Source organism: Nothoprocta perdicaria, unplaced genomic scaffold, assembly GCF_003342845.1.
Source record: "Nothoprocta perdicaria isolate Ctin4 unplaced genomic scaffold, notPer1 scaffold_108, whole genome shotgun sequence".
Lineage (NCBI taxonomy): Eukaryota > Metazoa > Chordata > Aves > Tinamiformes > Tinamidae > Nothoprocta > Nothoprocta perdicaria.
Genome location: NW_020454183.1, coordinates 232,736 through 247,430, shown reverse-complemented (window position 1 = coordinate 247,430; position 14,695 = coordinate 232,736). Strand labels below are relative to the sequence as shown.

General features: G+C 35.6%; 1 protein-coding gene across 2 annotated transcripts in view; it reads right to left on the bottom strand.

The window, feature by feature from the left end:
* Positions 1-1,171: 1,171 nt before the first annotated feature.
* Positions 1,172-14,695, bottom strand: part of DICER1 (dicer 1, ribonuclease III) — a 41,469-nt gene continuing 27,945 nt past the window's right edge. The window contains exons 22-28 of one of the 2 annotated variants that reach the window (XM_026046975.1): positions 13,679-14,462; positions 12,094-12,249; positions 7,338-8,217; positions 5,032-5,300; positions 2,325-2,487; positions 2,166-2,241; positions 1,172-1,868 (exon numbers count right to left, since the gene is read on the bottom strand). In XM_026046975.1, the coding sequence (XP_025902760.1) occupies positions 1,703-1,868; positions 2,166-2,241; positions 2,325-2,487; positions 5,032-5,300; positions 7,338-8,217; positions 12,094-12,249; positions 13,679-14,462 (2,494 nt within the window). In that variant the 3' untranslated portion in view covers positions 1,172-1,702. Of the gene's footprint in view, positions 1,869-2,165; positions 2,242-2,324; positions 2,488-3,310; positions 3,336-5,031; positions 5,301-7,337; positions 8,218-12,093; positions 12,250-13,678; positions 14,463-14,695 lie in introns of those variants that run through there. The other variant, XM_026046983.1, reaches the window with a different exon arrangement.

Here is a 14,695-nt window from a genome sequence, read left to right as displayed (position 1 = left end):
ACAGCATCAAGTTCAAACTATTGTGCTGGAAAACATTAAAACACCTTGCTCTGCTTTCTCAAACTTCAAGCATAATTAAACAGGGCAAAATTGCAGCAAACCTCTACTGATATTGGTGGGAATACGAGACCCCCAGCTTTTAAAAAAGGTAAATTAAGAGGTATAATAGTTACAGTGCAAAAAATGAAAATTTCAAGCATAATATATAAACATAGCACCAAAACAGGAAAAAAAAAAACAAAACAAAAACAAACGCATGCAACAAAAGAAAGAGAAAGAAAAAGAAAAAAGAACTGAGGTATTTAAGTGAAGAGTGCCTACAAAAATCTAATTAAAGAAGTATAGGCAAAGCCCAAAAAATAAAAGTATGACTTCCCCCCACCCCCAAGTAGATCGAAACACCAATGAGCTAGTTTCTCTAAATTAAGGACCTAAATCACAGATGTATCAAAAGTACGGCAGTTTTATCTCAAACATCAACTTTCATGGCATTTAACAGCACAGCTTTGGTAGGTGAATTATGCATGCAACTCTGAAAAGTACAGTAAGAAATTTACGTGGAAATATCGCTAGGTCTAAAGGTGCTCCATTTGTTAAATACATAACCAACTGACTATAAAATCTGCAGCATATTTTAGGTGTGATATGTCTAAGGTTATTTTGTTAGTGACAGTCTGTACTGTGCATTATTCATTAATGTTTCCAGTATAGGAACTATCTAGCTTGCAAGTTTGTGTAAAATTGGAATTTTAGCCAAAGACCATATTTTGTTTATGGTATTAAAAAAAAAAAACAAAAAACTGTGGACTAACCACCTCCTCTGAATTGTTAAAAATAACCTAATTACATATATATGAGTAAAACTTATATAATAATCCTGTAATAAGTCACAGCTATAGTAATGAGTTGTACTGTAAATATAGAGCTGTATCATTGCAAAATGTGTAACAAAATGAAGGGAATGTAAAATAGTTTGTTCCAAAAAAGATCAGAAATTAAAGATTATTAATGAGGGTTTATTTATTTTTAAGGCAAGAACCTTTTTTTTTTTTTCTTTTTTCTTTTTTTAAATGCAAGACTATGTGGCATAAGGAAATTGAAATTTCATTCTACCAGTATGCCAGCCATTTCAATTAAAATCTGTCCCTAACAAATAAGTGCAATAATGATTAGGAATATCATCTTAATGCAAAAGATGACATGAAGGAGAAAGAAGAATAAAAAGACAATACTGGCACACTTATTCTTTCTTATACCCAATCATCCAGTACAGTTTACCAACTGCTTTATGACTGGCACTAGTGCACAGATTGAAGAATTTCAAGGTTATTATATATAAATCTAGCAACTGCATTAGGCCTAAGCTCCCTGGCCTTCTAACACTAAGCAAAGCTGTACTGACAAGAAAGTAAAGCAAAAAGACCTGACAACAATTATTCTGAACACTTGCTAAATGTTATCATTAAAGCACTCTTGTGATTAAACAAAGCAGAAGTGAGGAAAGAAGACAAGATTGTGTTTGCGCAAAAAACTATAACTACAATTAGTTCCAAAATTTTATACACGTTAAATGTTTTGTTATCTGTTATCAAACAAACTTTAAATTCTGTCTTCAATTTGTTCCTCTCAACATCAGCAATTTTAAAAATTTGCTTTATTTGTGTGTTTTCCCCCCCCAATTTATTTTCTTTTAAGAGGAGTCTCAGCTGTTTGGGACCTGAGGTTGATTTGCTTTGAGGCTTCGTAGTGCTCTTCTTGCAGCTGCAGATTTGGCAATCCTGTAGCTTCTGCCAACACCTTTGAACTTGCCCTTCCCTACAACTTCCACCGTTACTCTGACCTTTCCATCGTAAGTTCTTTCTGCAGGACTGCAAAAACACACACAAGAATTACTTATTGCCCGGGCAAGTTAAGGTGAAATGAGACTCTGTTCTACTGAAGTTAGAGCAGTAGAGTCAAACAGAAATCTTTACTTTTCTCACAAAGAGAAAAAAGGAAAGAATAAAAGCTACAATGGGGAACACAAAACAAAACACGAATGCCCTAAGTGTTTAGTGAAGAAGAAATTCAAAGGCACTCATGACATTTAAACGTCTTCAGCAGTTTACGAAGCATAGCTTAAGGTTATTTTATTGTACTGTCTATGAAAGAAAATTTATTCTTACCTAAATTTGGCTGTCTCCGGCTCCATCTCCAGCAGCTCTCGCACTGGGGAACGAGGCACATTCGCAGAAAACTTTTCTATTAAAAGAAAAAACATCGATTTTTGTTGTCTTCAGAGCATATGGTACTTAACAATTAATGTCTTTATTCCCCGACAATACCTATTAGTGGCCTCATCATCGGATAGTACACTTGCCAAACCATTTCCAAAGACATTCCACTATCCATATAAATGGCACCAGCAAGGGACTCGAATATATCCCCCATGGCCTTTGGTACTTCAATGTCTTCTTCTTTTTCTTCATCTTCTTCAGATCTTCTGAGCTGTTTGCAATTAGAAAAAGACAGGGCGGGGTGGGGGGGGAGAGGGGAGGAGAAGGGAGGAGGAGAGAGAGACATTTGCTCCTTTTAAAATAAAACAAAGATCTTCAAAAAAGTAAGTTTTCTTACACCCTATCCTGAGCTACCTCCTTTAAGTCTTTCACTGTCAACTTTTCAAAGTGAAATCATTCTTTTATTCCCCAATGAAAGCAAGTTGTTGGATATGTAATTTTTCAAATGTGAAAAAAAAATTCCCCAAACACCGTTGTGTACAGAGACCTTATATGCTTTGTGAATTCTTCCTGTAATAATTCTGTAGGATTTCACCACAGGTCTGTTTTTTCCAATAAGAAACAGACTTGCCTCTACCAGTTAATATTAGAAAGCCATTCATAATGAGAAAAAAAAAAAAGAGTTCATATTTTAAACAACTAGAAGGAGGTTCTGGAAGAAAACAGGATGTACCCTTTCTATATCTCCTCTACCCAGAAGACGGGCACAAAGTATTAATAAAACAAGCCATGAGATAACTAGCAATGTCAGATTTAGGTACTATGGTATCACTAGGCACATTAAAGGCAAATAACGGTACCATTAAAGGCACATTAAGGTACTTTGAAGGTCGGCAGATTGTTTTCTCTGTACTGTTAATTTAAGACAATAGCCTATTCCCCTTATAAACCACTAGTCTCCTCCAAGGAGAGAGACACAAGTGTCTGCCTATCTCTTCTCTTACCCGTGGCTCTTGCTCCATTTGGGTGGAATCCAGTTCAGGGTTTAAAAGCCTATGCTAAGGCTCCAGACTTTTTAAGTCACCATAATATTTCAAGAGCTAGTCCCACTCAGTATTTCTATTCAAAATAAATCAAACAAGGAGAAACTCGGTTTGTATGCCCTCCAAATAAGAATTTGGATGGCAAGAAAAAAAAAAAAAGAACTATATTTTGAATAATGTGTTGCATTCTAAGCATATATTCCAGTACTTTAGAGAGTTATTTAAGTACTATATAACAGAAGGAGAGAGAAATTAAGAGCTATACAGCAAGGGACAACAGATGTTTCAGAAGTGAGATCTGAAAAAGAAAAGCAGATGATGTGGAGACACACATGGAGACCAGTCTAGCTGGCATGAACTGCTGAAACAAAGACTCTTGCATTAACTGTGATGAAATAAGAGTTTCAGCAAGTTAGTGCCAGACCAAGATAGGGAGCAGGCACCGGGAGAATGAACAAGAATTTTATTTGAAACAGCTATTCTTGTCATTTGGTTGCAACTTTTGTGGAAGTTTTGAGGCAATCTTTGTGTGTAACAGTAGAAACAACAAAGGTAAGAAATTACTCCTCCAAGCTCTCAAAATGAGTTCCCAGTCTTTCTACTTACAGCATGAAGAATATTATACAGACAGCAATCTGAGTCATTAATATAATTTATACTATCTAAATATCAGTGACAAATTTCTTGGTCCTTGTTTACTGAGCCTTCCCAGAAAACATATGGATTTCACTGTGTGACAGATGCAAGGCTTGTAAACACATACACACACTGAAGTTCTCTGGTTCCCAAGATTTTAAATTGTTTATCAGAGAGGAAATTATTAAAGGTGGCTATAACCTGTTTAGTGAGATTCTCAGATTATTTCTTAAGTGATTAAAGCACAGTTTTTACGACAAAAAGTCTACTATATAGCATTTTAAAAGATCATTAATAATGAAGCATTAAAAAGAATCATTAATAATCTTAATAATCAAGTCCACCTCTTAGAATATAAGCTAGAGGGCCACTGCTTTCATTTTCTAAGCAGCGCTTTTAAATTAGTTGGATTTAGTCCATTCTCCGGCAAGTAAGTGTTCATTATCATGGTCTTTTTCTGAATAGCATAGTTATAATCTCTATATTCAAGTTAAACTATTCTATATTCAGTTAAACTATTTTTTCCAAGTGGTTTGTTTGAAAGAAGCTTGTAACGTCTCCATGGCTAGCAGAAATAAAGCCTTTAGCAGCCTGTCAGAAACACACACTGAGTTACAGTGTGATGATGTCTGCTCCACCAGAAACCAGAGTAGAAACAGCACAGAACTCTGTCACACTCCACTACTACATTAAATAAGCCCTGCTTTGTGCCAACGTATCGTTGTTAATGGTGTTACACTGATGTCCTATCCTAAGACACTATTACGTGACCTAGTGCTTCTTCGTCCAAGTTAGATTCATGATCATGTTTTTTAATCAATTGGTGAAGAAAACAAAGAAAAATGTGGGGAAGAAAAAAAGAAAAAAAGGTAAAAAACTGACTGAAATCAGGTGCCACAGAACAAAAATCTTAAAGGCAAGCCTGGTTTCAATTTAATTACTTTGAGTGCTTTTATTCACTTTACGCCTTTCGAAGATTGTATTTTATTTTGCATATTTAGTGCTTTTTTATTGTGAGCTACCTGCTTCTTTGTCTGCTTTGTGCATAAGGCTAAAGAGGTACTAGTAAGTGCATCATGCTAAGAAATCCAATGACAAGCTCCCAAACATTTGTTCTTTTTCCTACTAGCACTAACCTCAGAATCCATTCCTTGCATTTCATTCTTTTCCATTTGAAACTGAACAAAGTCATCAATAACATGGAATAGCTCAGGAGAGACGGCTTTGAAGTACTTGTGGTAGTCGTACTTCACAGCCAGCGATGCAAAGATGGTGTTGTTGACGAGAGCAGATCGCAGGTCAGTCAGAACTCCTGGAGAGTGTTGCCGTGGGTCTTCATAAAGGTGCTTGGTTATGAGGTAGTCCAAAATTGCATCTCCCAGGAATTCTAAGCGCTGGTAACAATCTGATGGCATTGGAAGTAAAAGAAGTTTACACAAGTTTAATGCACACAATACTTTCCAGGCCTTTCTGAATAGAAGTCTGGTAGACTGCCATATAAATACCACAAACTCACCAACGGTCAAGAAAACGTGGGTTTTAAACAATGTGGGTTTTAAAACGGGCATCTCTCTGAGTTTACGTTTAGATTAAAGTTTCTAGTGGATTACAAAAACAAAACAGCAACAAAAAATACACCAAAATTTTCAACCAAACTTCAGACATTTTTCAACCAAACATTAATTCATGTCAGGCAAGGCTAGCAAAAATCCTCTATGTTTCTAATGAATAAATACTTGTGCTCAAGTTCTTTACACTGTCTTGAGGAGTAAAAATGCACAAAGAAATATCAAGAAATTCTACCACCAGGCTGATCTGGAATGGATGATAATCAAATCCCCAAAAATGAATAAAGAAATCAATATATAAAAAGGAATATAAAGTGTGAATTTTTGATCCAATTTCCTACACATTCAGATTTCTTGAAGTGTGTTGAAAAAAGATTCCCATTCAGAATGGATTCTTTCCATTTTTCCATGAAAACTGAGATTGGGAAGCTTTCACCATTTAAAATTGAAAATTATGGTAGTTAGAGAATTATAAAAGTGTATTTTTAGAATATAACAACAAAAAATAAAAACCTGTAGAAAGCCAATAGGGACAGGTGGGAGGAGAAGGAAGACAGAATCACCGTAAAAGTAATGTCACAGTGAAATGGTTAGTAGGAAAGTACCTTTATAGCAGCGGAACCTAAGATAATGCCAGATCTCAACGGCTGTTCCTCTTGAGGAAAAAAATAAATAAAATACTGCAAGAGCAACTCAAAATTGTCTTCCTTGTTACACAGAAAAGGGCCCGTTAAAATTATGTTGTTAGCACAAAGCTATCTAGATATTATGCCTTATTGCTCCCACTTGTTTATCTATATTAAAAGAATTACTATCTTCCAGAGATTTTGTGACATATTTGTTTTACAAATATGTAAGGAGGCAATGCATTTTTCATTTCAAATGAAAAATGAAAGAAAAGCTGCAGTGTCTGAAATGTTTCTTAATGTATGAAGATTTTAAAATGAAATATTTCTTTAATTAAAGCAGAGTTTTCTTACTTCTTAGAATAAGGAACTAATTCAGTATGGAGAAAGATTGAGACTGTTGACTGCTTAAAAAATTGCTGCCCACTTCAAATAGAGTTGGAATTTTACCTTGCTTTGATTTTAATCGCATATTATTGTAGGCAAATATTTAGGGTTTAAAAAAGAACACTAAATTAATATTTTAAATAGTATAAGCAAACATAATTGAAAACATTTCCCAACGCCGGAATGTGTATTTGTGTCAAATCTTTTGAGATCATGTACAGATGCATTAACCAGTCAACCTGAAATCAATATTTAGTCTGATTTAGCAAACTGCTTGAGTTTTAAATATTTATAATATACTTGGACTTAAATTCAACTTCAAAATGAAGTCTCTTTATTTTGCTGTTAGACAGATTATTTGCCTAATAAATGTTCTATGGTCTAATTTTACTGTTCAAAAATATAGACTAGTATATTTGGGATTATATTATGAGAAAAATTCTGCTAAATATATTTGCAAAAAATGACAGCTACATTTCTCAAAATAATTTATTGTAATTTAGAATTAGGTCAGGAAAAATGCCAGCTAAATGCGTATCTAGCACCAGCTGTATACAAGTAATGCTAAAAGGTCAGAGCTGTAAAGTGCTCTTTCCTGAAGCTTAATCAAGCTTCAGGAAGTCTTTTATCTGGATCAAGACAAAACAGCAATTATTCATATTCTCAAGTTAAAGCTTCCATAAGTGTCCTCCTCTAAATCAGTAACAACAGTATTTTCTAAGATTGTTTTTGCATTCAGAGGCCACTGACTTCTTAAAGTGTTAAAATAAGAAGAAATATCATAAAAGGACTATGCATGGAAATGCAACACATCCTACCTTTATTCATAATATAGGAAATAGTTCCTTTAAGGCAACTCACCAGTTATGGTATTATAATGGTAAGAGGCATGCGTAAATGCCTGAAGAAGATAAGCCTTGTTCTTAAAACTGTAATTTATTTTCTTCTCAAAGTTTTCAAAGCCAGAAATAAGATGATTCAGGGTTTTTTCAGCATCTGGGTGATCAAACATACACCTTGGTGGAATCTTCAAGCAGCCATACTCCAGGTCTTTGTACAGAGAAGGCTCTGAATTAACTACAGAAGCAGAAACAGAGTTTGGCGCCAGATTTTTCTGCTGGCTGCTACAGTTCTCTCTGCTAGCACCCAAAGTGCTTTCCCAATCAGTCTTCTTAATTACAGGGAGCACCTTCAGCCCCAAGGAACACAGGAAAAGCTGAGCAGCTCTCTCGCCACAGCTGGTCAGGTAGCAGCCCAACAAGGCTTCCACACAGTCTGCAATGCTTTTGTCAGCAATACACTGCTCCGTATGCAAGTCATAGGAGATGGATTGTTTTCCTGCATCAGCGCCACAGTTTTCTTCTGATGGGTTCCAGAAGCCCACTACAAAATCATCCTCTTCAACAGCCTTGCTAGGGTCTAGGTAGCACATGGCATCCCAAGAGCTATAGTCAAAATCATCGAAATCTGATGAAAACTGAACGTTACCCAAGGATGACTTTTTGGGTGCTTTCCATTCATAGTTTGAATCAGTGGTTGAAAAGGGCGAGAGAGAAATTTTCTTCACAAAAGCCCCTGATCCCATTAACATGTTATCTATGAATTTGATATGTTCCTGATCGTATTCCAAAAAATCATCTTCAAAGTCTGCTTCTTCCTTGGGTAACCTCCACATTAGGTCTTCATCTTCCTCCTCCTCATCGTAATCTTCAAGTTTACCATTAGCCAAATTCTCCTTTGTCTGTAAGAGAACACACATACAAACAAAATGCAGCACAAATAAGAAAAATGATAATCTTTGATTTAGGGAATGACATAAGAGTAGGATGTGAGTATTATCTGCTAATAATAAGTCTGAACATATGAAAAATATTAATAATGTTCCTAATTACATTGTCTAATTGTCACCATTCTAATACTAAAATAATGGCCTTGAAATTCAGAATCTTCAATATTATTCTATAATAAGTAGTATATATTCTACCTGCAAAACATGTAACATTTCATAGGAATAAAAAAATAGTTGCTTCTGATGCATATATCAAATGCAATTTTACACTGGTACACCAAGGTAAACAAAGGAAAAAAGATGTAAAATTAATAAATTTTAAAAAGTACAAAGAAACTGACTGATGTGCATTTTTATAAAGTCTTTGCAATGTTTTGCTATAGTAACTGTCACCATAATCTCAGTTTTGGGATACACAAAGGGAAAATACAATCAATGAAACAACTGTAAGAAGTTCCTTTACCTTAGTGCTTGGTATGATTATCACTCAAAAGCAGCAAAATATATTTCTCTACATCAATAACAGGTAGCAGTCTATTTGGTAGACTAATAAAAATAATTTTAAAGAATAACTACAAGAGCATGATGAGGATTAGTTGGCAAGAATGCAACATTTATGTGGGTGACTGGAGAGTGTGGCAGATCTAGTGAGTGATTGAGCTATTTGAAGAAATCAGATACAGACCAATTTTTGGTTCGACATTAGACACAGAACACAAATTAAGCATTCTTAATTTTAACAGAGATGATATCCCTCCAGTTTATCACACATTTTTGTAATATTACCAGGATTTGAATAGAACGAACCTAAGAATGGAAGAGTAACACCAATTTTGATAAGGTTGAAGTGTTACTTATTTTTATTAAGTATGGGTATAAATTGAAACACAGGCAGTTCCATCTCCATATGAGGAAGAACTTCTCCACTGTGAGGGTGACAGAGCCCTGGCACAGGCTGCCCAGGGAGGCTGTGGAGTCTCCTTCTCTGGAGATCTTCCAAAACTGCCTGGATGCTGCCCCGCGCCCTGGGTGTCCCTGCTGGAGCAGGGAGGTTGGACTAGATGATCTCTAGAGGTCCCTTCCAACCTCAACCATCCTGAGATTCTGTGTGTGTGATTAACATATACATTAAGTAGTTAAGTAGTATAATGCAATGGAAAGGCAATTAGTATTAAACTTGTCTCTTTGAACTTGTATTTTAGTCATACTGAAATACAGACTTCAAATTCAAGTTCTGCTTACAGCCTCCCTTAATTAAAAGAAAACCTAAGCTTGCCTCTGATTTTCTAATATGTACCTATCTATGACAGCAAAGTAATGACATCTTGTCTCTTTTCCCTGCTCATCTGCAGCAAACTGATATGGACTGAAGTAAATTACAAATTGAACACAGATATGCCTAGGCTATATAATGCTGGACAATTCGCGATGGCCCCAATCCAGGAAAGCACTTAGACATTAACTAAGTGCACAAGTAGTCCTCTGTATATCAAAAGGACTACTCAGAGGTTCAATCCTGTGCTCGTGATATGAATGGGAATTCTGCCACTGAATTTGAATCCAATCTTACTCTTTTCAAAGTGCTTTTCTGGATTGGGTCCTGAAAGCCAACACCATTTTGAAGCAAGTGAGATAACAGAGCCTGTAACTGTCCTCCACCTCTGCAAGCCAACCTGCAGGTCCCAGCTACCTAACCATGACAGCCTGCGGGGCAGCTGCTAGTGCTGCCCTGTCCACCTTGGCTTAGGCTAAAGGAACCACCTTCAGCGCTGCGGACGTGCGGCAGCTTGGGGTGCACCGAGCAGTACTCAAGACTACACGACGGTCAAGCAGCTCATAGCCTTCCTCATCCTGATGAAGCAGCTTTAGCAGCTAGAGAAAAAGGGTGGCTGTAGAAAGCCATAGCTTCGGCACATCTTGCCCCCCAAATTTCTGCTGCTAATTATTCAAATGACAAATTAAAACTGTCCATTTCTGGAACTTAACAGGTTACAAATCGGATTTAAAGTACTTATTTTGGATACTGGTAACAGCAAGATGCTCCAGGCAGGATAGTTTCTACACAAAGCAAGTATTGATTTTTGCATATCACACCCCACTACTGTGGCTGTCCTTGAACTGAAACCATAAGTCCTGGAACGAGGAATGTTCATGTGGAAGATTTAAAAATAAATTTCAATAACAGTGTCAGTGTCCCCATCAAAAAATGAATCAATCTCATTTTCTCTAAGATTTCATTCATAAGCTTCCCATCTAAACTAACAACATAGCTAAGTGAACTACCTTAACATCACTTGCATGTTATTTCCTACATAGAAAAGTAGTAAAAAGATGCTGTATAAAAGAAGTCAGACTCTTTTAATTAGACAGCAGTTCAGAAATAATCAACAGTGAAACAACAAATAAGCTTTTTTTTTTTTTTTTTTTTAAGGAACATCTGCTTAATTTTAAACAAGCTGTAGCCACTTTCAATTCAAGCAGAAGATAAAATAGATTTCTTTCTTTCATGCTTCTTTGAAACCAGCCACTTATGTGGATTCAATCAACGGGAAACTCCTAATGCTTGGTAATGCCAAATGTACCAGTATTTCTCTAGGATGTTTTAGTAATAATTTAAAGAACTATGAAATTCTTTCCCAAAAGTGGCAAACATCATCATCTCATGGACTAAGAATGAAATTTATGTACGAAACTGCAAAATGTCTGGACTGTCAATTGGCAGAAAAATACCATCACGTTGCTTAAATAACTGTCTGAATTTAGGACTCTAATTGTGTGTTTTATTTACAAACTGTGGCCAGTGAAGCAAAATAGACTATTGAGGAGTTATGGAGAATTGAAAGTTTTTAAAAAGCAAAGACTTGCTCCTGTCCCAAATGTGCTATTTTATTTTTAGAAAGGTATAGCAGTAAGTTGCCTGAAATGAAATCTTGGCACAATATAAAGCTACAATAATCAGGTTGTTTTATTCTGCAATAAACATTTATTTGCACAGCACATCTACGTAAAAGACCTCTCATATGCCCTCTAGTGGTTCCATAATCTGAGCATAATCTTCAGAATTGCAAAACGAAAAAAAATAAAACCAAACAAAAAATCCACAAACAGAAAGAGTGACAGTAACTACAGTAAGTTAGACATCTGTGATCACTGATATTTCTTAAACATTCACTTTAACTCTAAGCATATAGCAAACAAAAACAGTAAATAATCTGAACAGCTTCTCATTAAAATTGGTCATTTTAAGCTACTGCTGGTGGACAATGATGGGGCCTGTCAGTATTCTATTTCTGATGAGTAGCTCTCTATTATTCCAACACTGTAGCTGACAGATGACTGACAATTATATTGCTTATTATCAAGAACTGTTTCACTTCACCTTCTACAAAGGTGACTTTACTCTTTATTGAAAGGCAGAGGCAGAGACTTCACTATACGCACATTTGTGCTGTAGCACAAAGACTACACATAATTCAGTATAAGCTCTGTGAGAAATTTCAGAGCCTGCTCTCATGAGTTCATCTTTTAAGAAAAAGTAAAACGGCTTCTTCTCTGCTCTTCTATTTAATATAGACATTCACTACTGCTTGATCGTCACAACAATTTCCCTTCCTTTGGGTTCTATTTGTTTTTTTTCTCACATTTTCTCTAATTAATAATGTAGTTTTACAGAGAAAGGAGACAAAGACGTAGAATTACTTTTTCAACTGAAAGTATAACAAAATATTTGGGGTCAGGAAGATAGGTGAAAGAATTCAGATCACAGTCACTGGATTATATTGATATATGGTGACAATTATAGCTTAACACAGCTAAATTAAATCTTACCATTTCATCCTTCTCCCATTTATCGGTGTTGCTCTTGTCCTGGTTCACTACGTAACCAGGTGGAAGCCAATTGACAGGGGGGTCAAAAATGGACACCACCATACGACTAGGCAGTCCTTTCTTTTTCCCAAGGCGATACAAGTTACAGTTGCTGACCTTCAAGAAAAATACTCGGATAAACCTCCAGACATACGGTTAGACAAAAAGTAAAATACAAAGAACCAAGTCAATTCTATTTGATCTTTTGTCCTATTTGTCTATTCGCCTGTATTTCCTCTATTTCTCAAAAGGGTTACTTTTCAGCTTAATACAAGAGTTCTTTTTTCTTTCTTTCTTTTCTGTTTTTTTAAGCTAGGTACATAAAATGTGACAAATTCATCAAAAGAAATCTGATAGATTAAATTCTCTTCAAAAAACAGAATTACTGCTACCTTTATAGAATAATCTGTTCAAGTGCCATTAATTACAGCATTAATAAACAACATTCAGACTAGATGCAGAATGAGAAATGATTGCTGCTATGGTAAGTTGACCTGAATCTTGGCAGCAGAAAAGTATTAAAACAGTTCTGCACAGCAAATCTTATTTTAATTAAGTCATAATCTAGAGGTTATTTTGATACCACCTCAAATTCTTTTAGCTATTGTAAAGAAAGGGAAGAAACCCACAACACTCCATATACACACATTCTTACTTTTCCTGTTTAACTAACAACTTCTGATCTTCAGTTCTCACTATAAACAGATTTTCCATGTTTAAGTCTTGAAATTTGAACTTGAATATTCAATGAATTTTATATGAACTGTGCAAGTTATTTATCCTTTCTTAATTTCCTTGATTAAACGAGTATTCAATCATTTAATTGCCAAGATGATGCATTTTATTAATTACAATTTTGTCAGAGAGTCAAATCCTTAGTATTTGATTCAAGTCATTACATTATGAGGAATAAAACTTTCATACAATTGACTAGTCCAGAACTTGAACAAGCAGCGGAAGAGACTCTGCTCCCTACTATTTATGTTTATATTAAAACACATTAAATAGTTTTCATCTAACAATTTTGAGAGGTATATTTTGTTTGTAAATGTTCATGTAAGATAATGCAAAAGCTTTCATGGAAAGTAATTGATTAAGGAAACAACTGAAAAGGTCAGTAATGCTACAATCCATGGCTCTGTGCTACTAACTCTCAATTCTTCATTGAGGGTCTCCTGTTAAAGACTTTCTAGTTAACACAGCTCCAGCATGGTCTACCAAACATGTCCTCACTAATTCAGAACTTCTGGTTCTATTTAGTCCTATCTCACCTTAGGCTAGTAATCAACTGGTTTAGATTTAGAAATGAAAAGTAAAAAAAACAGTTTCATTAATGACAGTTAATGTAACATTAACTCTGTCTTCCTGGGTTTTTTTTTCGTTTGCTTTTTGCTTCTAATACTTACGATACCAAATGAGCAATCAATCAGTAAATCTGTGGACCCAGATCACTTTGCGGTCATTCAGTCATCATGTATTTTTTGTTATACATACAGTTTGCTACAGCCAGCATTTTACCCAATATCCCTGGATCATTGCTACTTACCTTTTTGCTTCTCATATATGACAGCCGTCCCTCATGAGCATCAGGGTAAGTGCAAAACAAGTATGTAGTGATGGCATGCTTTAGAAATGAATCGCCAAGCATTTCAAGTCGCTCCAGATTAAAACCATCACTAGCATTTGAAAGAGTCAAAGCTTGAAGAATAAGACCAGGATTGGGGCCAAGAGTTTTTGAGGAGTACCCGCTGGAAGGGCTCTTTTCAAAATCCGTTCTGTCTATCGAAAGATTAAGAGCTTTTGAAGTACTGGTGGTCACTGCCATTTTGGGGCATCCATCTGAGGTAGATCTGTTAGCATTTCCATCAAGGTATTTATTACTCAGTAGAGTACATTCATTGCTGGGCTTGGGCTGGTTCTCACTGCTGTATAAATTCTGAATGGGGCATGAGGTAGTTGGTTGTACAGGTATTTCCTGCCTGCAGTAATTCAGCTGATTTCCTTGGCAAAAGTCTCTGCTAACTAAATCACAATTGCCATTGGCAAGATTTTTATTATAAGAAACACCATTAATTGCTGCAAGTTCTGCTGAGACATCAATTTGGAGTTTACTGGGTGACTCATTGAGCAATGTTCTGTAATTCACAGACGTTTGGTCATGCTTTTCTGCAGAAGAGGTTCTATTAGCACCTTGATGTGCAGCATTTTCAGGGACTACAATTGGGCTGTGCTTACAGTAATTTTCATTCTCTATCAAAGAGGAGTTCGGAATAGAGATGAAGGATTTGCTGTCAATAGATTTTTTCCATCCAAAGTCCAGGTTAGGATATCTGTAAAGATATATGCTGATTTTGTTAAAAGAAAATAAGACCACAAAAGAAAACTCTTATGCATGTATATGATAATAAAAAAAACCATTCTTCTGAAGAGACTGCAGCATCCTCAGAGACTCATAGATAACTGAATAACCTTATTCATGATCAAGTCTTTTTTAATCGTATCTTTTGCTGAAAGCTGACATGAGTCAAACAGTATCAACTTAAAATTCATGCAACAGTGGTAT